We start from the raw sequence: 18,688 nt of genomic DNA, 5'->3' as shown, positions 1-18,688 counted from the left end.
GATGTGACTAATTTCATTAATAGATTTATCTGTAATAGTGCCTCTTTGGTTACTCCTAACTCAAAACATGTGCATTTAGGTATACTGAATGCCAATTTGCCCATCTTTGTGATGAGAAAAAGATCCCTCATGAGTTGCAATTTCCATAAATTGCTAAACAATTGTCCCAGCCCAGGACTGACATTGGAAAAACAGCAGCTTGTTAATAACTTCACTAATACATTGCAAAAAATTGTCCCACGTGCATTGTCAAAAACAAAGTCAACAAAGTTAGGGGTGGTGTTTAAAGACAGAAGATCCCTTTATTAAAAGAGATTGATGTTGATGCAAGCTACACAACCTTAAATAACAGAGAAAGAACAACTGAAACCATGGCTCTCCACTATCACACCAATCCCCTCTGCCTTCTTGACCATAAATTGTTTTAAGGTTTCTAATATATGAAAAATCATAAGTAATGTACACAGTCCTGATGAAGGGTCTCGACCAGAAATGTCAACTGTTTATTTCCCTTCATAGATGCTGCCTGACCTGCTGAGCTCCTCCAGCATTGTGTACATGTTGCTCCAGATTCCAGCATCTGCAGAATCTCTTGCGTCTCAGTAACGTACAATTGCTTTTAACCCAAAATATGAATAAGCTGACTAGAAGTGACTTGCACATTGTTCTTAGCAGTAATTATTATATTAATTTTGAACTACTACAAATATTGGAAATCACTACTGATACACATTTTAATTCAGGAAACCTGGAACAAATTCACAAATCAACATTGAAAATATAGAATGTGCCACATTGACATAAATAAGCAAAACACGTAATACCCAAAATAGATGAATAGAGTACTTAAGATGGAAATGGTGGCAAAACTATTTCCATTTAAACTATAATTTTTTGATCTGACTACTCAAAGTTAGAGCCAGACTTTTCAGGAGTGGTTAGAAATTACCTTGCGAGTATGAACAAGTTTAAAAGAACCAGATGAAGCTCTTTCCCTTCTTTGAAAGCACTGAAAGATACAGCAGAAACTATTTCCTTTAAGGCATGTTACAACTTAAGATGCTTGGCAATAGATATGCCTGAAAGACTTAAGTTAATAGAGTAACATTGAAATCCAAGGAACATTACGGAACTAAAAAAAAAATCGGGTAGAGATCAGGAAATGACATTGGAGCATTATCATTCCCTATGTATATGTATCTTTATATTCATTCTAATAGTTGAATGTCTCTGCCACACACCAAAAATCAAAGTCTCCATGACCATATTTCCACTTGTCTTCACTGCAGGTATCAATCTGGTTGAGTCCTCTTCCCCATTCAACAGTTCTGCTTATTGTCAGCACGTTAGCACTACATGTATTTAATTCACAACAATGTATTTTCATCCAGGCTCACCGTTGCTCCAGACTCTATTTTTTGTTCTGCCATTAAACATTACCTGCAGACACACATATGCTAACACCTCACTACCCTTCCATCTCCACTTGATTTCTGTCTTGCCTGTATGTCTAGTCCTCTTACATGGTGTACTTGCAATATGGTGGCTCGCTTGTTCAACACAATGGTATCAGCTTCAAAAAATCTCAACTCATTAGCAATTGGTTATACATATGCCATCAGGTACACTCCTTGTTAGTAAGAACTCAAGGCCAATATCAAGTATAAATTTCATCTGCACAGACCTTTGCATGTAGTTAATGAAATACAAGCTATTTTATTTTTTTTACAACAGACTGAATGGCACTAACCAACCATATTCCATGTTTTCTTTGTAGACTTTCACCACATTGGTCACATCCTCCACCTGTTTTAAAAGGCTTTTAGATGAGCAGCTCATCTGATTAATCCAGTAGATTTTATTTTTGAGGTTGCTGCATGGTGGACAAAAAAATGTTTATGGAATATCTAATAATTTAAGTCCTGCTCAGAAGATTGGCAAAAATGGAAGTGCACAGAATTAAAGGCAGAAGAGTGCGCACAAAATTAACATTTGCTGATAAATAAGTGGGTGCATAACAAGAACTCAACATTTTGCTCCTGCTTTCACTGATTATACTCTCACATGACATGACATCATGATCTGATCCATAGATGCTGCACCCTTTCCTTGCAGGTAAATCAAATACCATCATACTAATTTGTGGATGAATGAACAAACACCAGTGTGAAATTTTAAAATCCTGAAGTAGATCCATTCTTTGTACTATGTATTTTGCTTACTGTTTTACTGAGATATTCAGCAGTATGCTTCTGCAAAATATTTTAATAAACACTGAAACTTAAAGAACATGCCATTAATAAGATGGAGAGAAATTAATTAAGAAATATTTTCTGAATTGTCTTTTTATATTCCTCTTTTTTTCTTAACACTATTTTGCCACAGAAACACCAAGGAAACAAATATGATTAGCCACATTTATTAATGCAAAATGACATTTTATGACTTCCATATAACATACTGTACAACTACTTGTCACATCTGCAGACTCTACTTCAAGTACTCATGATGAAAGACTAAATGGTCGTTCCATTCCTTCCCTGATAAGTTTTTCTTTATGATCCTTGAAAGAAAATAGAAATGAAAAACTCAGATAAAATGTATTACACCTGAAATATAATCAACAATATCAAAAGAAAATTACTTATATAGAAATACAGAGTATATAACATAGCTGATCACTTAGACCAATTTACCTAGGAATGAACCTCTTCCCATTACTTTTCATCTAACTCTTCCTCCCTTGTGATTAATTGGAAGTGACGATGAGCACATCTATTTAAGGAAGGATGCGCTGGCATTGGAGAGGGTCCAGAAGAAATTTACAAGAATGATCCCAGGAGTGAAAGGGTTAACGTATGATGAGCTTTTTTGGCTCTGGGCCTGTACTCACTGGAGTTTAGAAGGATTGTGTGTGTGTGTGGGGGGGGGGGGGGGGGCGGATAAAGAGAAAGAGAATCTCATTGAAAGCGGTTTCCTCCCACATTCTGAAGGCATATGGGTTAGGAAGTTGTGGGCATGCTATGTTGGCATCAGAAGTGTGGTGACACTTGTGGGCTGCCCCCAGAACGCTCTACACAAAATAGATGCGCTTCACTGCATGTTTCGATGTACATGGGACTAATAAAGGTATCTAATCTATTGAAAGGCCTGGATAGAGTGGACATGGAGAGGATGTTTCCAGTAGTGGGAAAGTCTCAGACCAGAACGCACAGCCTCAGAATAGAAAGGCATCCCTTCAGAACAGAGATGAGGAGGAATTTCTTTAGCCAGAGAGTGGTGAATCTGTGGAATTCATTGCCACAGATGGCTGTGGAGGCCAAGTCATTGGGTATATTTAAAGCAGAGGTTGGTAGGTTCTTGATTAATAGGGTGTCAAAGGTTACAGGGAATAGGCTGGAGAATGGGGTTGAGGGGGAAAAATAAATCAGCCATGATCGAATGGCAGAGCAGAATCGATGGGCCGAATCACCTAATTTTGCTCCTACAGTGGCATGCAAAAGTTTGGGCACCCCTGGTCAAAATTTATGTTACTGTGAATAGCTAAGCGAGTAAAAGATGACCTGATTTCCAAAAGGCATAAAGTTAAAGATGACACATTTCTTTAATATTTTAAGCAAGATTACTTTTTTATTTCCATCTTTTACAGTTTCAAAATAACAAAAAAAGGAAAAGGGCCCGAAGCAAAAATTTGGGCACCCTGCATGGTCAGTACTTCGTAACACCCCTTTTGGCAAGTATCACAGCTTGTAAACGCTTTCTGCAGCCAGCTAAGAGTCTTTCAATTCTTGTTTGGGGGAACATACCTGGGGGAACATGAGCAAACATACCTTTGCTCATTGCAGCCAGAAAGTTCTATTTTAACTTCATCAGTCCACAGGACTTGTTTCCAAAATGCATCAGGCTTGTTTAGATGTTCCTTTGCAAACTTCTGACACTGAATTTTGTGGTTGGGACGCAGGAAAATTTGGAGAAAAAAGGGTGCAGAATTTCATGAAAAGACCACCTCTCCAACTGTTAAGCACAGGGGTGGATCGATTATGCTTTAGGCTTGTATTGCAAGCAGTGGCATGGGGAACATTTCACTGGTAGAGGGAAGAATGAATTCAATTAAATACCAGCAAATTCTGGAAGCAAACATCACACCGTCTGTAAAAAAGCTGAAGATGAAAAGAGGATGGCTTCTACAACAGGATAACGATCCTAAACACACCTTAAAATCCACAACGGACTACCTCAAGAGGCACAAGCTGAAGCTTTTGCAATGGCCCTCACAGTCCCCCGACCTAAACATCATAGAAAATCTGTGGATAGACCTCAAAAGAGCAGTGCATGCAAGGTGGCCCAAGAATCTCACAGAACTAGAAGCCTTTTGCAAGGAAGAATGGGCGAAAATCCCCCAAACAAGAACTGAAAGACTCTTAGCTGGCTACAGAAAGCATTTACAAGCTGTGATACTTGCCAAAGGGGGTGTTACTAAGTACTGACCATGCAGGGTGCCCAAACTTTTGCTTCAGGCCCTTCTCCTTTTTTGTTATCTTGAAATGGTAAAAGATAGAAATAAAAAAGTAATCTTGCTTAAAATATTAAAGAAATGTGTCAGCTTTAACTTTACACCTTTTGGAAATCAGGTCATCTTTTACTCACTCAGCTATTCACAGTAACAGAAATTTTGACCAGGGGTGCCCAAACTTTTGCATGTCACTGTATGTCTGTCCCACTTCATGCTACAACATTGTACACATATTCCATCAGTGATACAAACATCTCAGCGATACAAACATCTCAGTGAAAAGAAAACTGAACACCTCTCCTTGGTACCTATTGTGCTTTTGAGAGATAGGCTTCTATTACCTTGTAGTGAGAGGAGGCTTTGAAGCTGCTGCATGACAATAATAGTCTTGGTGATGGAAGAGACTTTTCCCTCTCCATAACCGAGAACCATTACCCTTTCAATTGTAAAGAATGAAGCATTCTACATGCCACATATAGATTTAAGATTTCAGAACATATCCCTTGACAAGAGGTGCCCCCTCCTTTTAGGCCCAGACCAATCACTTAACGAGTCTCTTTTCCCAAATCTTCTTACCACCCTCAGTGGAAGAACTGTTGCCTCTTCTGGGGCTCACTCCCCTGAAGATGCAACAGGTTCAAACAGTTGCACTGTAATTGTAATGGTCTTGACCTCAATTGCAGCTGAACCTGTAGATATTTTTCTTCCACTACTTCTAAACCCCAAGGTGGCAAACACCCCATTTAGCATTCCAACATTTAGAGTTTATAACAAATATATAACTATTGAGCCAATTCTCAGTAATAATACACATTACGGATGAAGGTTCAACCATGGTACACTTCTGATGATACATTTATTAATTAGGAAAACACAGCAATATCCTATGTTGAACCACAACCTATCGTTTAATTCTACTTCATTCAATTATTCTTACCCGATCAGTTTTTAAGATGTAATACCAGAAAAATAGAGGTACTACACCGCAGACAAATCCCATTAGTGATGTCTTAGGACTTGGACGAAAGTTGGGATAGATGTGGTTCAGAGTGCGAGCATATACCCAGCGAGTTAGGGCTGGATCTTCCTGAAAAATAAAAAGAAATTGCAACAATCCAGTTTTCAGTAATAATATGACAGACTTGTAGAAGTCGTCTACCAAGTCCATTCTGGTTCCTTTACAATTCAGTGAGTTATATTCCCCCACTCTTTCCCCATGATCAAAGTAATTATTTTTCCATGCTTTTCTGAAAACCTTGATTGACTGTTTCTGCCAACCTCCCCTCCTGTAAGAAAGAGCATTCCAAATCACAACCAATACACAAGGAAGTTTTTTCCCCCTCAGATCCCACTGTATGTGGCATCTGGATGCACTCAATGCCTTTTATGCACACTTTGAAAGGGAGATAATAACTCTCCTGCACACCTCCCGATGACCCTGTGATCTCAGTCTCCGTGGCCGACATCACAGCATTCTTCAAGAGGGTCTGGCCCAGACGACATACCTAGCTAAGAGCTGAAGACCGGTGCAGACCAACTGGTATTCAAGGACATCTTCAACTTCTCACTTCTGCAGTCTGAGGTTCCCACCTGCTTCAAAAGGGCATCTATAGTAACGGTGCCCAAGAAAAGCATGACGACCTGCCCTAATGACTACCATCTAGTATCACTTAAATCCACCACATTAAAGTGCTCTGAGAGGTTGGTTATGGCATGAATCAACTCCTACCTCAGAAATGACCTGGATCTGTTTCAATTTGCCCATCACTACAACAGGTCAACAGCAGATGCTATTTCACTGGCTATCCACTCTGTCCTGGACCATCTGGACAACAGTAATGCATATGTCAGGCTGCTGTTTGTCGATGACAGCTTGGTGTTGAATGCTATCATCCCTTCCAAATGTATCATCAAGCTCCAAGATCTGAGCCTCTGTACCACCCTTGGCAACTGGATCCTTGATTTCCTCATCAGCAGACCTCAATCAGTGAGGATTGGGAACAACATCCCCTCCTTGCTGATCATCAACACAGGTGCACCTCAGGCTGCGTGTTTAGCCCCTGATCTACTCTCTTTGCACCCACAACTGTTTGTAGTTCCAACACCATCTACAAATTCACCTACGACATCACTGTTGTTGGCTGAATCACGGGTGATGATGATAGACCATCTGGTTGAGAGGTGCCGCAATACGCTCATCATCAACAAAACCAAGGAGCTAATTGTTGACTTCAGAAAGGGGAAGTTGGGAGACCACGTGCCAGTTCTCATTGGTGGGACAGTGGTGAAGAGAATCAGCGGCTTCAAATTCCTGGGGTTAACATCTTGGATGACCTGTCCTGGGCCCAGCACAAAGATGCAATCACAAAGGCGTCATGCTAGTGTCTATACTTTTTTATAAGCTTGAGAAGGTTTGGCATGTCACCAAATACTCTAGTTTCTACAGATGCACTGTTGAAAGTATTCTAACTGGTAGCATCACAGTCTGGTACGGCAATTCCAATACACAGGAACTCAAGAGGCTCCAGAGAGTTGCAGCCACAGTCCTCCCCACCAGTGACAGCATCTACATCAAGGATCTCCACCATCCAGGTCATTGGTATTGGTTCATTATGCCCTCTTATCGCTGCTACTGTCAGGCAGGAGGTACAGAAGCCTGAAGTCCCTCACCAACAGGTTCAGAAACAGTTACTTTCCTACAACCATGAGGTTCTTGAACCAACCTGCACAACCCTAACCCTACCTCAGCAATGGAAAACTACAGACCATTGATTGGACCTGTCTCTGGTTGTGTTCCTTTTGCACTAATGTCTTGTTCACGATCTTGCATAACTTATATATAATTTATATTCTATGCGTTGTCTGTACTTGTGCACCTGTGACACTGCTGCAAGTTTTCCATTGTACCCGATGCTGACCAGACTTGATGATGATACAGGAGCCTCCTCTCCCATCAGGCAGAACACACAGGAGCCTGAGGGCACATACCACCAGGCTCAAGGACAGCTTCTATCCACTGTGATAAGACTATTGAATGGTTCCTTTATACCATGAGATGGACTCCTGACCTCACAATCTACCTTGTTGTGACCTTGCACCTTATTGTCTACCTGCACTTCCATGTAGCTGTGACACTTCACTCTGTACTGTTATTGTTTTTACCTGTACTACGTCAATGCACTCTGTACTAACTCAATGTAACTGTACTGTGTAATGAATTGATCTGAACGAACGGTATGCAAGACGAGTTTTTCACTGTACCTCGTTACAAGTGACAATAATAAACCAGTACCTGACCCGTCACTTGGCTGAAGGACGTGACCTGGAGCAGACTCGGGACACCACAACGTGGGCCGCATGAGTCCGAGATCTCCTGCGCCGGCTCGGGGCCGTCAGCCGCCGCCGGGGTGGGAGCCCCGCCGAGAGGGACGGGGTGGGGTGGAGGGTGCTGGGAGCCCCCGCCGGGAAGGACGGGGTGGGGGGGGTGGTGTGTGGAGGCCGGGAGCCCCGCTGGGAGGAACGGGGGGGGGTCCAGGAGCCCTGCTGGGAGGGACGGTGGGGGTGCCGGGAGCCCCGCCGGGAGGAGGTACCACCCCGGACTCACCATCAGCTGCGTCCGCGTCGGGTCGTTCAGCTGCCTCAGGTACTGCAGCTTGAGGCGGGAGCGGATGGCCAGCCGCTGCTCCTGGGCCCGCCGCTGCTCCGCACTCTGCTCCAGGTACTCCTTGGCGTCGAGGGTGCGGGGCCGGCTGGCCAGCGGCGCCTCCCGATACTCCGCCATCGCCGCAGCAACAAAACTTTATTCGCAACCCACAGACGTCCTCCAAACACAACTTTATTGACACCACCGAAAACCACTTTCGGTCACCGTCCTGTCACGCATGCGCGTCCGCAGCGCCCTGCAGCGGCAACAGACAGAACCACAGGCTCAGAACTTCCAACACAGGCCACAAGTAGTGGAGCAAACGTGCCTGAAATGGGCAGAAATAGGATTCCTCAAATTTAGAGAATTCAGAGCTAGAAGATGCCATTTAGCCCATCAAGCCCACATAAAAACATAATCCCCTATTTTTGGACTGCAGGTGGAGGGAATGATTATTTTTCACTGATGAAAAACACTACGATGCCGGAGGAACTCAGCAGACCAGGCAGCATCTGTGGAGAAAAGCAGGCGGTCAACTTTTCAGGTCAGGAACCTTCTTCAGGATTGAAGATAGGAAAAGGGGAAGCCCAATATATAGAAAGGAAAAGCAGAGCAGTGATAGGTGGACAAAAGAGGGGAGGCGGGGTGGGCACAGGGTGGTGATAGGTAGATGCAGGTAAGAGATAGTGATAGGCAGGTGTGGGGGAGGGGAGAGCAGATCCACTGGGGGATTTGTCAAAGGCAAGGAGAAAAAAAGAACAGAAAAGGGGTAAAAGATGGACAAAGAAGCATGGTTGGGGGGGGGGGGTGTGGGGAAGGGAGGTTGGGACTACTTAAAGTGGGAGAATTCATGCCATTAGGCTGCAACGTTCCAAGACGGAAAATGAGGTGCTGTTCCTCCAGGTTGTGCTTGGAATTCTCCTGGCAGTGGAGGAGGCCAAGGACTGACATATCAGTGATAGTGTGGGAGGGGGAGTAGAAGTGACCGGCGACGGGGAGATCCAGCATCTGCAGTCCTTTGTTTCTCTATTATCTTTCATTGCTGGATTGATCAAGGAACTATAAAAATCACACTTACATTTACTATCATGTAAATTTTGTGCCACATCACCCTCTAGTGCACTGTATTTTATGTGCTGATTGTGCATAGTTGGTAATCATGCACAATTTACAAGATATGGATGAATAAAGAATTGGGGAGGCACAAATCCAAGTCTGGAGATGAAGACCGAACACTTGTAACCATTTGCACATCACAGGACTAAACGTTTGCCCCCAACTACTCTTACTACCTCCCACTTTTGCCTCGACCATCAATCCTTGAATATGCATCGCACCTCTCCATTCTACTTTTGAGGAACTTAACTCTTTCCTTCCTGCCTTTGCTCTTTCTGGATTGGTGTCAATTATTTTTTTAAGCAAAAGGTTTGAACAGTAACTCCTCCGTAGACAGCAAAGGGAACTTTGCTAAATTTTGAACATGCAATATAAATTCCCCAAAATCAATGGTTGAAAACAAACCAATCCTAAATGGCTCAGCAAACAAATTCAAAATACAGATTAAGTTAAAAATAAAGGCCATCCGAGGAAGGCATGCCTCTCGATCTTCAAGATATACAATCTCCCACCTTCAGTTTTAGAAATGCACACATCTGGTGCCTTCTCTGCTTTATTACACTTAAGATTGATCTATACAATAAATGTTGAAAACATTTACAGCATAAGCCTGTTGCATGAGAATTGATAGATTTCTGGATCTTCAGAGAATCAAAAGGATATGATGGATGTCAAAGGATATGCAGCAAAGTGGCATTGAGGTAGAAAATCAGCTACTGTCTCAATGAATAACAAAGTAGGCTCAAAACAGCCAAATGATCTACTCCTGGTCCTATTTCTCTTGTTCATTAAAAATAGCAGGATATGTGGTACAACCTACCCATCACCTTACACCCCTCCTTAGTCCACCACTCCCCTCCTCTTTATACTGGCCATCTTACCTCTCCACTCAGTCCTGATGCAGGGTTTTGACTTGAAACATCGATAATTTGTTTCCTCCTGTCACGAACCAGCAACAAAAGAAACACACTGAGCATGATTCAGTGTTAAAAACTATTTTATTAATTACTACTTATGATAATACGTAAAATAAAAGTAAAAATGTTAGTATGTTAGAATTCAAAAATGTTAAACCTCAAACGTTAACCCCAAAACTAAACTCTTTGTGTGTGTGTGTGACAAAGTCCCAAACTCCAAGTTCTGGAATGGTTCTTAAAGTTCAGTTCCGCAAGCCATAAGGTGAAACATGAGCAAGGGCTTCTTCAACAACCAACGTTGTCTGAAGATAAGACGTAGATGTAGGGAAACATAGAGAGAGAGTAAATACGAAATCCAAATGTTCCAGGGTGGAACCCAAACGACACTTCAGTGTTTACTCGGTAATGACTTCCTCATCCCGAAAAGCATCCGAATCGTGGTCGTCCACACATAAATACCTGTTTCCTTCTACAGGTCAGCAACAAAGTGAACTCCACCGGATTACTTCCAACTTCCATACATGGATTTCAGTGGCAAACACAGTTATTGTTTCTCATCCATCGATAGAGAAAACAAGCAGGCTGGTGTCTCTCTCCCTTCTCTCTCTCTCTCTCTCTCCTTCTTCTTCTTACTTCTTCAACAACATCATTACGTCCTTTATCTTCTATTGACGTAAGCACGCCCCACACACACACACACTCTCTATCTTAAAGGGACTTTCACTGAGTCCGTAACACTCCCACAGATGCCAAGTTCCTCCAGCAGATTGTTTGTTACTCAGAAAAAAAAAATCATGTGGCTCAAATTTGCACTGATTTGCGTTGTGGGTATTGAAGTTATGCAACAATGCATCCCTTATTAGCTGGGTATTGAAGTTATGCAACAATGCATCCCTTATTAGCTGAGGCAGGAATATGAGAAACAGGGCCTCGGACAAGCAGAGAATTGTGCAACTTAGGATGGATCATTAAGTTAGCAATAATGTGTGGTGACAGACATGGCATGGTCATCACTGCAAATGACACAGAGCCTAGGAAAGGGACAGTTAGCATTGGGAAATATAACAGCATTCTCAATGGGATAATGCTGCTCTTCCTCTCCTATCCCCCGCCACCCCCACAAATGATAACACACCTATACCAGTCCATCACCACATTATCACAGATTTTAGTTTATCCACCTGGCTTCAACCTGTCACCCCATCAGTGGGCTGTGCTAAACAGGGCAAGATGAACTTCCACCAGTGGGGTCTCTATTACAACCCTGAAAAATGTTTATGACTTGGAGAATATATACAGTGATGGGTCCAGAAATTCTGTTCTAATCACTCAATAAATTTCACCTGTTGTGGAACCTTATTTTCTCACTTTCCCCAATTTTGAAGAAGGGTCTTCAATCCAAAATGTTAACTGCATTCACCACCACTAAAATACAGCTATCTCCTTCATGGCCAGGCAGATGTGTTGTTTGCCTACAAAGTGGTGACTATATTTCCTAAAGTCATGAAAGATGTTGGAGGTAAAAGTAGATTTGAAAATTGCACTTACATCACCAGAAAGGAATGCAATGTGAAGGGTGTTCCCGAGAATTTGTTGGAAGACAAATTCAATTTTTTTTAATATATATTTTATATGTATATATATACATAGATATATATAAAAAGCACAATGGCAGTCAAAGAGACCCATAAAATGATTTCATACAAAGGGACTTCAAATATGAAAAAAGCAAATTATGCCAAATGTGAATAGACACAACTCTTATTTTTTGTTTTTAAAAATGATACCCAGTCCCTTTACTACTCATTTATTCTATTAAGATAAATAAAGTAACACTTTGGATTCATTATGATCAACTATAATGTGAAATAGATGCTATATACAAAGAGGCCAGCATTTTTAAAATACATAAATTCAAGACCATCTGGAAAATAGTGCACAATTCCTGTAAGAAACTCTCAGACCATCAACCATTGGTAGGAAAGTGGGTGGTATGGTGGGAAACATCTCAGAGGCTCAGGGTATAATTCTAAATGAATCAGATGGCATATTTAAATGTACAATGTTAAGCTACAAAATGCTCCAGAAAAGAAAAACATGTCGTTTTTCCATGTGGAACTCAACAGTTCTTCCAGCATTTGTGTGTGTTGCTCCAGATTTCAGCATCTGCAGAATCTCTTGTGTCTGTTTTTCTATGTAAACTCTTCCTCAATAAAGGAGCAAATTTCTAGCTCAAAGAACAAAGAGTCTGTTCTATAAACTTCATAGACATTGGTAAGGTATACTACATTTAAAGAACCTCTGTCATGAGAATTGATTAAGTTGTATGCTTTTTATTCTCAAACAAATTCCAGTAGTGCAATGCTAAAATATTTAAAAGTATTTTAACAACTTCTAAACTTTGACAGGAGATAAAAAGCCTAAAGATCTGATAGTAAATAGGTTTTTTATTTAAATGAACATATTTCACAATTACAACTCTGAATCATACTCATCCCAAATATTCCGTTTAAGTAAATCAGTAGAGAACTTCATAAAACAGCAATAGATAAAACACAAAACATCAACAAATATTACAGGTGCAATATACAAGGATATTTTAATTCAAGTCATTTTAATATCAGTCTACATTCTTAAGTAATATTTACCTGAACATTCAACTTTAATGCATGCATTGAATTGGTGATATCAGATGGATCAACAAACAATCTGCTGGAGGAACTCAGTAGGTCGAGCAGCAGATTGTTTGTTACTCCAGATTCCAGCATCTGTCGTCTCTAATATCAGATGGATCACTTGTTATATGCCCCAGTTGGTCTTCCTTTCTACTAAAATATCAGTAGAAATTAATAAAACAGAAAATGCTGGAAACACTCAGCATCTGTAGAAAGAGAAGCAATTAATGTTTCAGATCCAAGATCCTTCGTCAGAACTGAGAAAGAAATAAGCAAGTTACTCTAGGTAGCAGTGAAGGTGTGTGTGTGTGTGTGTGTGTGTGTGTGTGTGTGTGTGTGTGTGTGTGTGTGTGTGTGTGTGTGGTGTTTCGGGGTAAGGGAATTTTCTTACAGGTGAAATAATGAGCTTTGCCTGTGTAATATGTTGGTAATGTTGTAAAGTCTGGTTTACTGGGACATGCTCAGCAGGCCAGGCTATACAATTGAAAGAAAGGTTTTTAAAAAAAACAGGGATGGCAGGCAAAAATGACCAGTCGCAATCCAAACAGAAAGAAAGTTACCCAAAAACTGGAGAATTCAGCATTGAGTGCTTCAGGCCCTAGTGTGCCTAGATGGAAGATGAGATGAGCTTGGGTTGGGCCTTATATAAACACTGCAGGCTGCAACATTCCCAACAGCAGTTCCACAAACAATGCCTCATCTTTTGTCTTGGCACACTGTGGCCTGAGGGACTGAATGTAAAATTCTCCAACTTGAGATAACTCAGTCTTCTGTTTTCCCTTTCAATCCCACCCCCACACCCCCCCCCCCCCACTTTTCTTTCACTTGTATAGTCTGGCCCACAGGCATGTCAGCCACAGACTTTACAACATAAGCAACACATCACACAGACAAAAAGGAGCTTAGCTCCCCTTTAACAGCTTCAATACTTCCTCCCCATCTTCTCTGGTACCTGGATTAACTTGTTTCTCATTTGTTCTGATCTGATGAAGATTCTCGGACCTGAAACATTAACTGTTTCTCTTTGCACAAATGCTGCTACGTATTTATAGCATTTTCTATGTTTATTTCAGATTTTCTGTGTCTGCAGTTTTTTGGATTTTCAGTAGAAAAGTAAACTTGACAGACTGAGTAAGATATAGGCAGGTGGTTCAACCTATATCATCACTTTACATCCATGCCAAAATTGAAAGATCTGCCCAGTATTTCTCTTGTAATATTTCACCAATAAAAAGAAAACTGTTTAAAAATGTTAATTTTATCTCAACTCAAAACAACTTAAAAAAAATGTCCGTCATCAGAATCTAGAATTTTGAATGTGCAAGCATTTCACATCTAAAGATTTACATTTTTAAACAGTTTTCTTTTTATTGGTGAAATATTACAAGAGAAATACTGGGCAAATCTTTCAGTTTTACATTTATACTTAGGTCAGACCTGCATCAAGAAACAATGAATTAATATTGTGGCCACAAAACCTCTCTTTGATTTCCAAATTTAATGTTTAAGGTGCTTAATGACTAACAGCAAAAGTGGCAATATCAGGGCCACAAGTTCAGGAAAATTGAGTTTTACTAAGTTCCTTCAAATTTAGAATTAGGTTCCTTCTTGAAATCAAGAGCTTTTGTCTATTTAAACTTTGTGCTTGCCATGCACTCCATGATTTGCACAAGAACATTTGTTGTACATACATAAACATATTACATTTTCTCAATAAAAAGGGTACAGAAAAAATTCACAAGGATGTTGCCAGGACTGGTGGACTTGAGTTACAAGGAAAGACTGGATACCCTAAAGTCCCTCACCACCAGGTTCAGGAACAGCTACTTTTCTACAACCATCAGGTTCTTGAACCAACATGCACAACCCTAACCCTACCTCAGCAACAAACACTATGGGCCACCTATTGCACTACAATAGACTTGTCTCTGATAGTGTTTTTTTTTTGTTTTTGCACTGTTTTCACACAATCTTCACTGTCTTGTATAATTTATATTCTGTGTGTTGTCTGTGCTTATGTGCCTGTGAAAAACTTGCTTGCAGCAGCATCATTGTACTTGAACATCACAGTACTTGTGCACATGACAATAAACTTGACTAACTTCCCTGCTGAAGGGAACTGAGCAGTGACCTTATAGGAGATTTATAAAATCATCAGGGGCATAGAAAAGGTGGTAGTGACAGTCTTTGTCCTAGGGTCAGGGAGTCTAAAACTAGATAGGGCATAGATTTAAGGTGAGGGGGAAAGATTTAAAGGGGACCAGAGGGGCATGTTTTTCCACACAGAGGGTGGTGGGTATATGGAACAAGCTACTAGAGGAAGTGGGTACAATTACAACATTTAAAGGAGGTATTTGGGCAGGTACATGGATAGGAAAAGGTTAGAGGGATATGGGCCAAACGCAGGCAAATGGGACTAGCTCAGGTAGGCATCTCAGTCAACATGGACGAGTTGGGCGAAAGGGCCTGTTTCCGTGCTGTATGGCTTAATGACAACAGATAATCAGCAAAAGAAATAATTTCTCACCTATGCTGCAACCAACTAACTAATCTGCATTCTTGCACTGGTGCTCTTATACAATCCAACACATGTATTGGGATAAATAAACTGGAGACACAGCAGAACCTTTGAATAGAAAGACAGCTTCAAGTTTCAGACTTTACATATACAAGGTTTGATTATTTTTTTTATTTGAGTACATAGGGAGAATTGGCTCTAAACTGCAAAAAAAAAAACACCACCTTGTAATGAATGCTTCATTACAGAAGATCGTAATAAATCTGAGGTTTCTTAGTTTCAGCACGGAACTGTTCCACCTTCAATCCAACTCTGAAAAGGATTGCTTCGTCCCACCATTTACTCATAATCTGGGAGGAAGGATTAGAATTATTATTGTAACTGCACATGATTTTTTTTTTAATTACAAGGCAGACCAATTGATCAAAGTGTGACATTAAAGTAGCAGTTCAACTTTAGTGGTCCCCTTGCTTAGCACAAGACAACCGGGAATACACCAATGCGAGCTGGACATTATGATGTGTTGTACACCTTTTATCATCGTTTTATCAGAAAAAAATATTTTCCCCACTGAGCCGATTCAGACAATGAATGGCAAATATCCCAGGGAAAGGAAGTGACATTACCTGAAGATTAATGGGTAGACCAGAGGAGCTGTATCCAACAGGAACCACGAGAGAGGGAATTCCTGTGAGATTTGCAAGCTGCATATATCTGGAGTTGAAAAAAGAATCTGCCTGTTAGGAGTTAAGATTTATCTTTATGTAATGTCAAGTTAATAATGAATTTCATTTGTCTTTCTATTCATGGTATGCACTGTATACCCAATTACTACTACTTGGTTCAATAACAATTTCAAAGCAGAGTATTAATCTGTAATCTGCAGACCACTAATACAATGACAGAATAATGCAGATTTCCTACTGCACTGTACAATGTTTGATTAAACTCATGACATTCTGTCGAAGGACGTGTAAAAGGAAACAAGTGTATAATAAATTATCCAGGTTTTTAAAGACCAGAATGCAGAGAACTTTTCACTTTCAATGAAATAAAGGAAGAAAAATATTAATTGTCAGTACTTAGATACAATCTGTCTCTTTCCATTCATTATCCCTTTTAATATTGCAATGTAAGAGAGATAAACAATAAAAGTATAATGTACGATTGTACGATAGTGGCATTTAAGAGACTGTTAGATAAACGGATGAATATTCAGGGAATGGAGCAATATGGATCACGTGGAGGCAGAAGAGATTTAGTTTATTTTGGCATCATGTTCGGCGCAGACTTCGTGAGCCAAAGGATTTGTTCCTGTGCTGCACTGTTCTATGTAATATGCCATACTGCCTCTCCAGCCTTCTGCACCCTTCAATAAAATCATGGTGATTCCGTGCCTCAAGTCCACATTACCAACCAATCCCCATATCCTAGAATTCATTTAGTGTCCAAAAATCTCATCAACTGAGAATCCTTGGCTCACTGGAGTAGGAAGCAAAAAATTCATCACACACTATGCAGTTAGAAAAGTTCCTCATCAGTACTAAATGGCCAATTCCCTGTGGGGCAATGCTTCCCCCACAAACCTCCCCCATCCCACCGGTGCATGTGCAGCAATGCAAATTTGCTGGCTTTTTGGAATGACATGCATGGATATCTTAAATGCAGCAAACATGTAGTTTCCATAAATTCATCTATATACATCCTTTTAGATCATTATTGAAGTGGCTCCATTCCCCGTTTGCCCTCCACCCCCTGCACACCCCAATGCCGCCCAGTTCTGGGCACCCAAGCTGGAGAAAACAACTCTTGGCTTCTACCACACAAATCCTTCTCAGGACTTTATGTCACAAGAAAATAACTCTTTTTTTTAAAACTCCAGTGAGTGTAGGCTGGTTTTGCTCACTCTCTTCATAGGACAACCTCTTTCTCAGGAACCAATCCAATCAATGCACAACTTCAACGCTTGAACACCGACCAAAACTGCATACAATACTTCAAATCAAGTCTCAACAAACCATAGTAAAATCTCAGCAAGATGTACATAATTTGCACTCCAGCCCCCTTGCAAAGGTGAACATGTTTACACCTTCCAAATTACTTGGTGTACCTGCACATGTTTAATTTTAGGGTCTCATGAACCAGCACACTTTATCATTTAAATATTATATATTTTTTGATTCTACTAAAAAAACCTCAAACTGGTACATGCTTGACCCCCCATTTAAACTGTCAATATCCTTTTCCTATTTGTGTCTTCCTCACAGTTCTTTCTCATGAAGCTTTGTGCCATCAGCAAACTTGAATGGATTGCAACTGTATTTTCATCCATGTCATTAATATAAATTGTGAATGGCTGATGGGCCTGTACAGATTCATGTGGTAGCTCACGGTAACAAGCCGCAACCTGGAAATGACCTTTTTATTCCTACTCCCTGTAACCACTCCTTTAACCAATTCTCTATCCATGCTAATATATTACCCTCAATCTTTAGAGCAGTACCTTATCAAATGCCTTTCAAAAATCCATACTGACTACATCTACATCCCTCCTTATCCATCCTGCTAGTTAAATCTTCAAAAATCATTCAATCAAATATTATTTTCCCCTCAAGTTCATGCCAACGCTTATTATTACATTATGGTTTCCCCATGTGCCCAACTTTCATTTTCTTAAAGATGGAATCTAGTGTTTTGCCAGCAACCAATAAGAGGCTAACTGCTCTACAATTTCTTATTCTTCTCTGCCCAGCCTTTCTTAAATAGCAGTGCCACATGTGTTACCTTCTGTTACCCCAGGACTGTTCAAGAACCTAGAGGATTTCCAAAGATCATCACGAATGCATACACAATTTCTGAAGCCACTCCATTTAAAATTCTGGGATGCAGACAATCACATCCAGCAGGCGTGTTTGTTTTAGTCCTTTTAATTTTCTCCAGTGTTTCATCTTTATTGATGTTAATAATTGGAAGGAACTTAAAGTAATTATTAAATTTCTGCTATGTTGCTTCCAATTTCACAGTAAAAGATATAATAAAATTATTTGCTTATTATTTTTATTCCAACCACCCCAGCCCCACTCTCCCCATAATAATTTGTCACTGTTTCTTTGGGATCCATATTTATTTTTGCTGGTTTCTTTCTTTTACTTAATCATGGAAGCTTAGAATACTTGCTTATTGATTTCTTGCCAAATGTATTCTCATGATCTCTTTTGTCCTTTTTTATCAATCTTTTCCTCATTTGTCTGTGATTCCTAAAACAGCAATGGTTTTGCAAGAAGTCATGGGTAGAGGAACTGTTGA

At 40.4% G+C, this 18,688-nt stretch overlaps 2 protein-coding genes across 2 annotated transcripts in view; both read right to left on the bottom strand.

Annotated features, from left to right (window-relative positions):
* Positions 1–2,403: 2,403 nt before the first annotated feature.
* On the bottom strand, positions 2,404–8,449 carry ndufb4 (NADH:ubiquinone oxidoreductase subunit B4). Its single transcript, XM_052013639.1, has 3 exons — positions 8,118–8,449; positions 5,451–5,600; positions 2,404–2,563 (listed from the first exon to the last, which is right to left on the bottom strand). Exons 1-3 carry the CDS (start codon positions 8,292–8,294, stop codon positions 2,504–2,506), a joined length of 387 nt encoding a protein of 128 aa, XP_051869599.1. The 5' UTR covers positions 8,295–8,449; the 3' UTR covers positions 2,404–2,503.
* A 4,718-nt stretch (positions 8,450–13,167) lies between these two features.
* Positions 13,168–18,688, bottom strand: part of LOC127569212 (uncharacterized) — a 54,376-nt gene continuing 48,855 nt past the window's right edge. The window contains exons 19-20 of the mRNA XM_052013624.1: positions 16,009–16,096; positions 13,168–15,732 (exon numbers count right to left, since the gene is read on the bottom strand). Coding sequence (XP_051869584.1) covers positions 15,625–15,732; positions 16,009–16,096 — 196 coding nt within the window. The 3' untranslated portion in view covers positions 13,168–15,624. The remainder of the gene's footprint in view (positions 15,733–16,008; positions 16,097–18,688) is intronic.

The sequence above is a fragment of the Pristis pectinata genome, chromosome 4 (assembly GCF_009764475.1).
Source record: "Pristis pectinata isolate sPriPec2 chromosome 4, sPriPec2.1.pri, whole genome shotgun sequence".
NCBI classification, from domain to species: domain Eukaryota; kingdom Metazoa; phylum Chordata; class Chondrichthyes; order Rhinopristiformes; family Pristidae; genus Pristis; species Pristis pectinata.
This window is presented reverse-complemented; position numbering and strand designations above follow the sequence as displayed.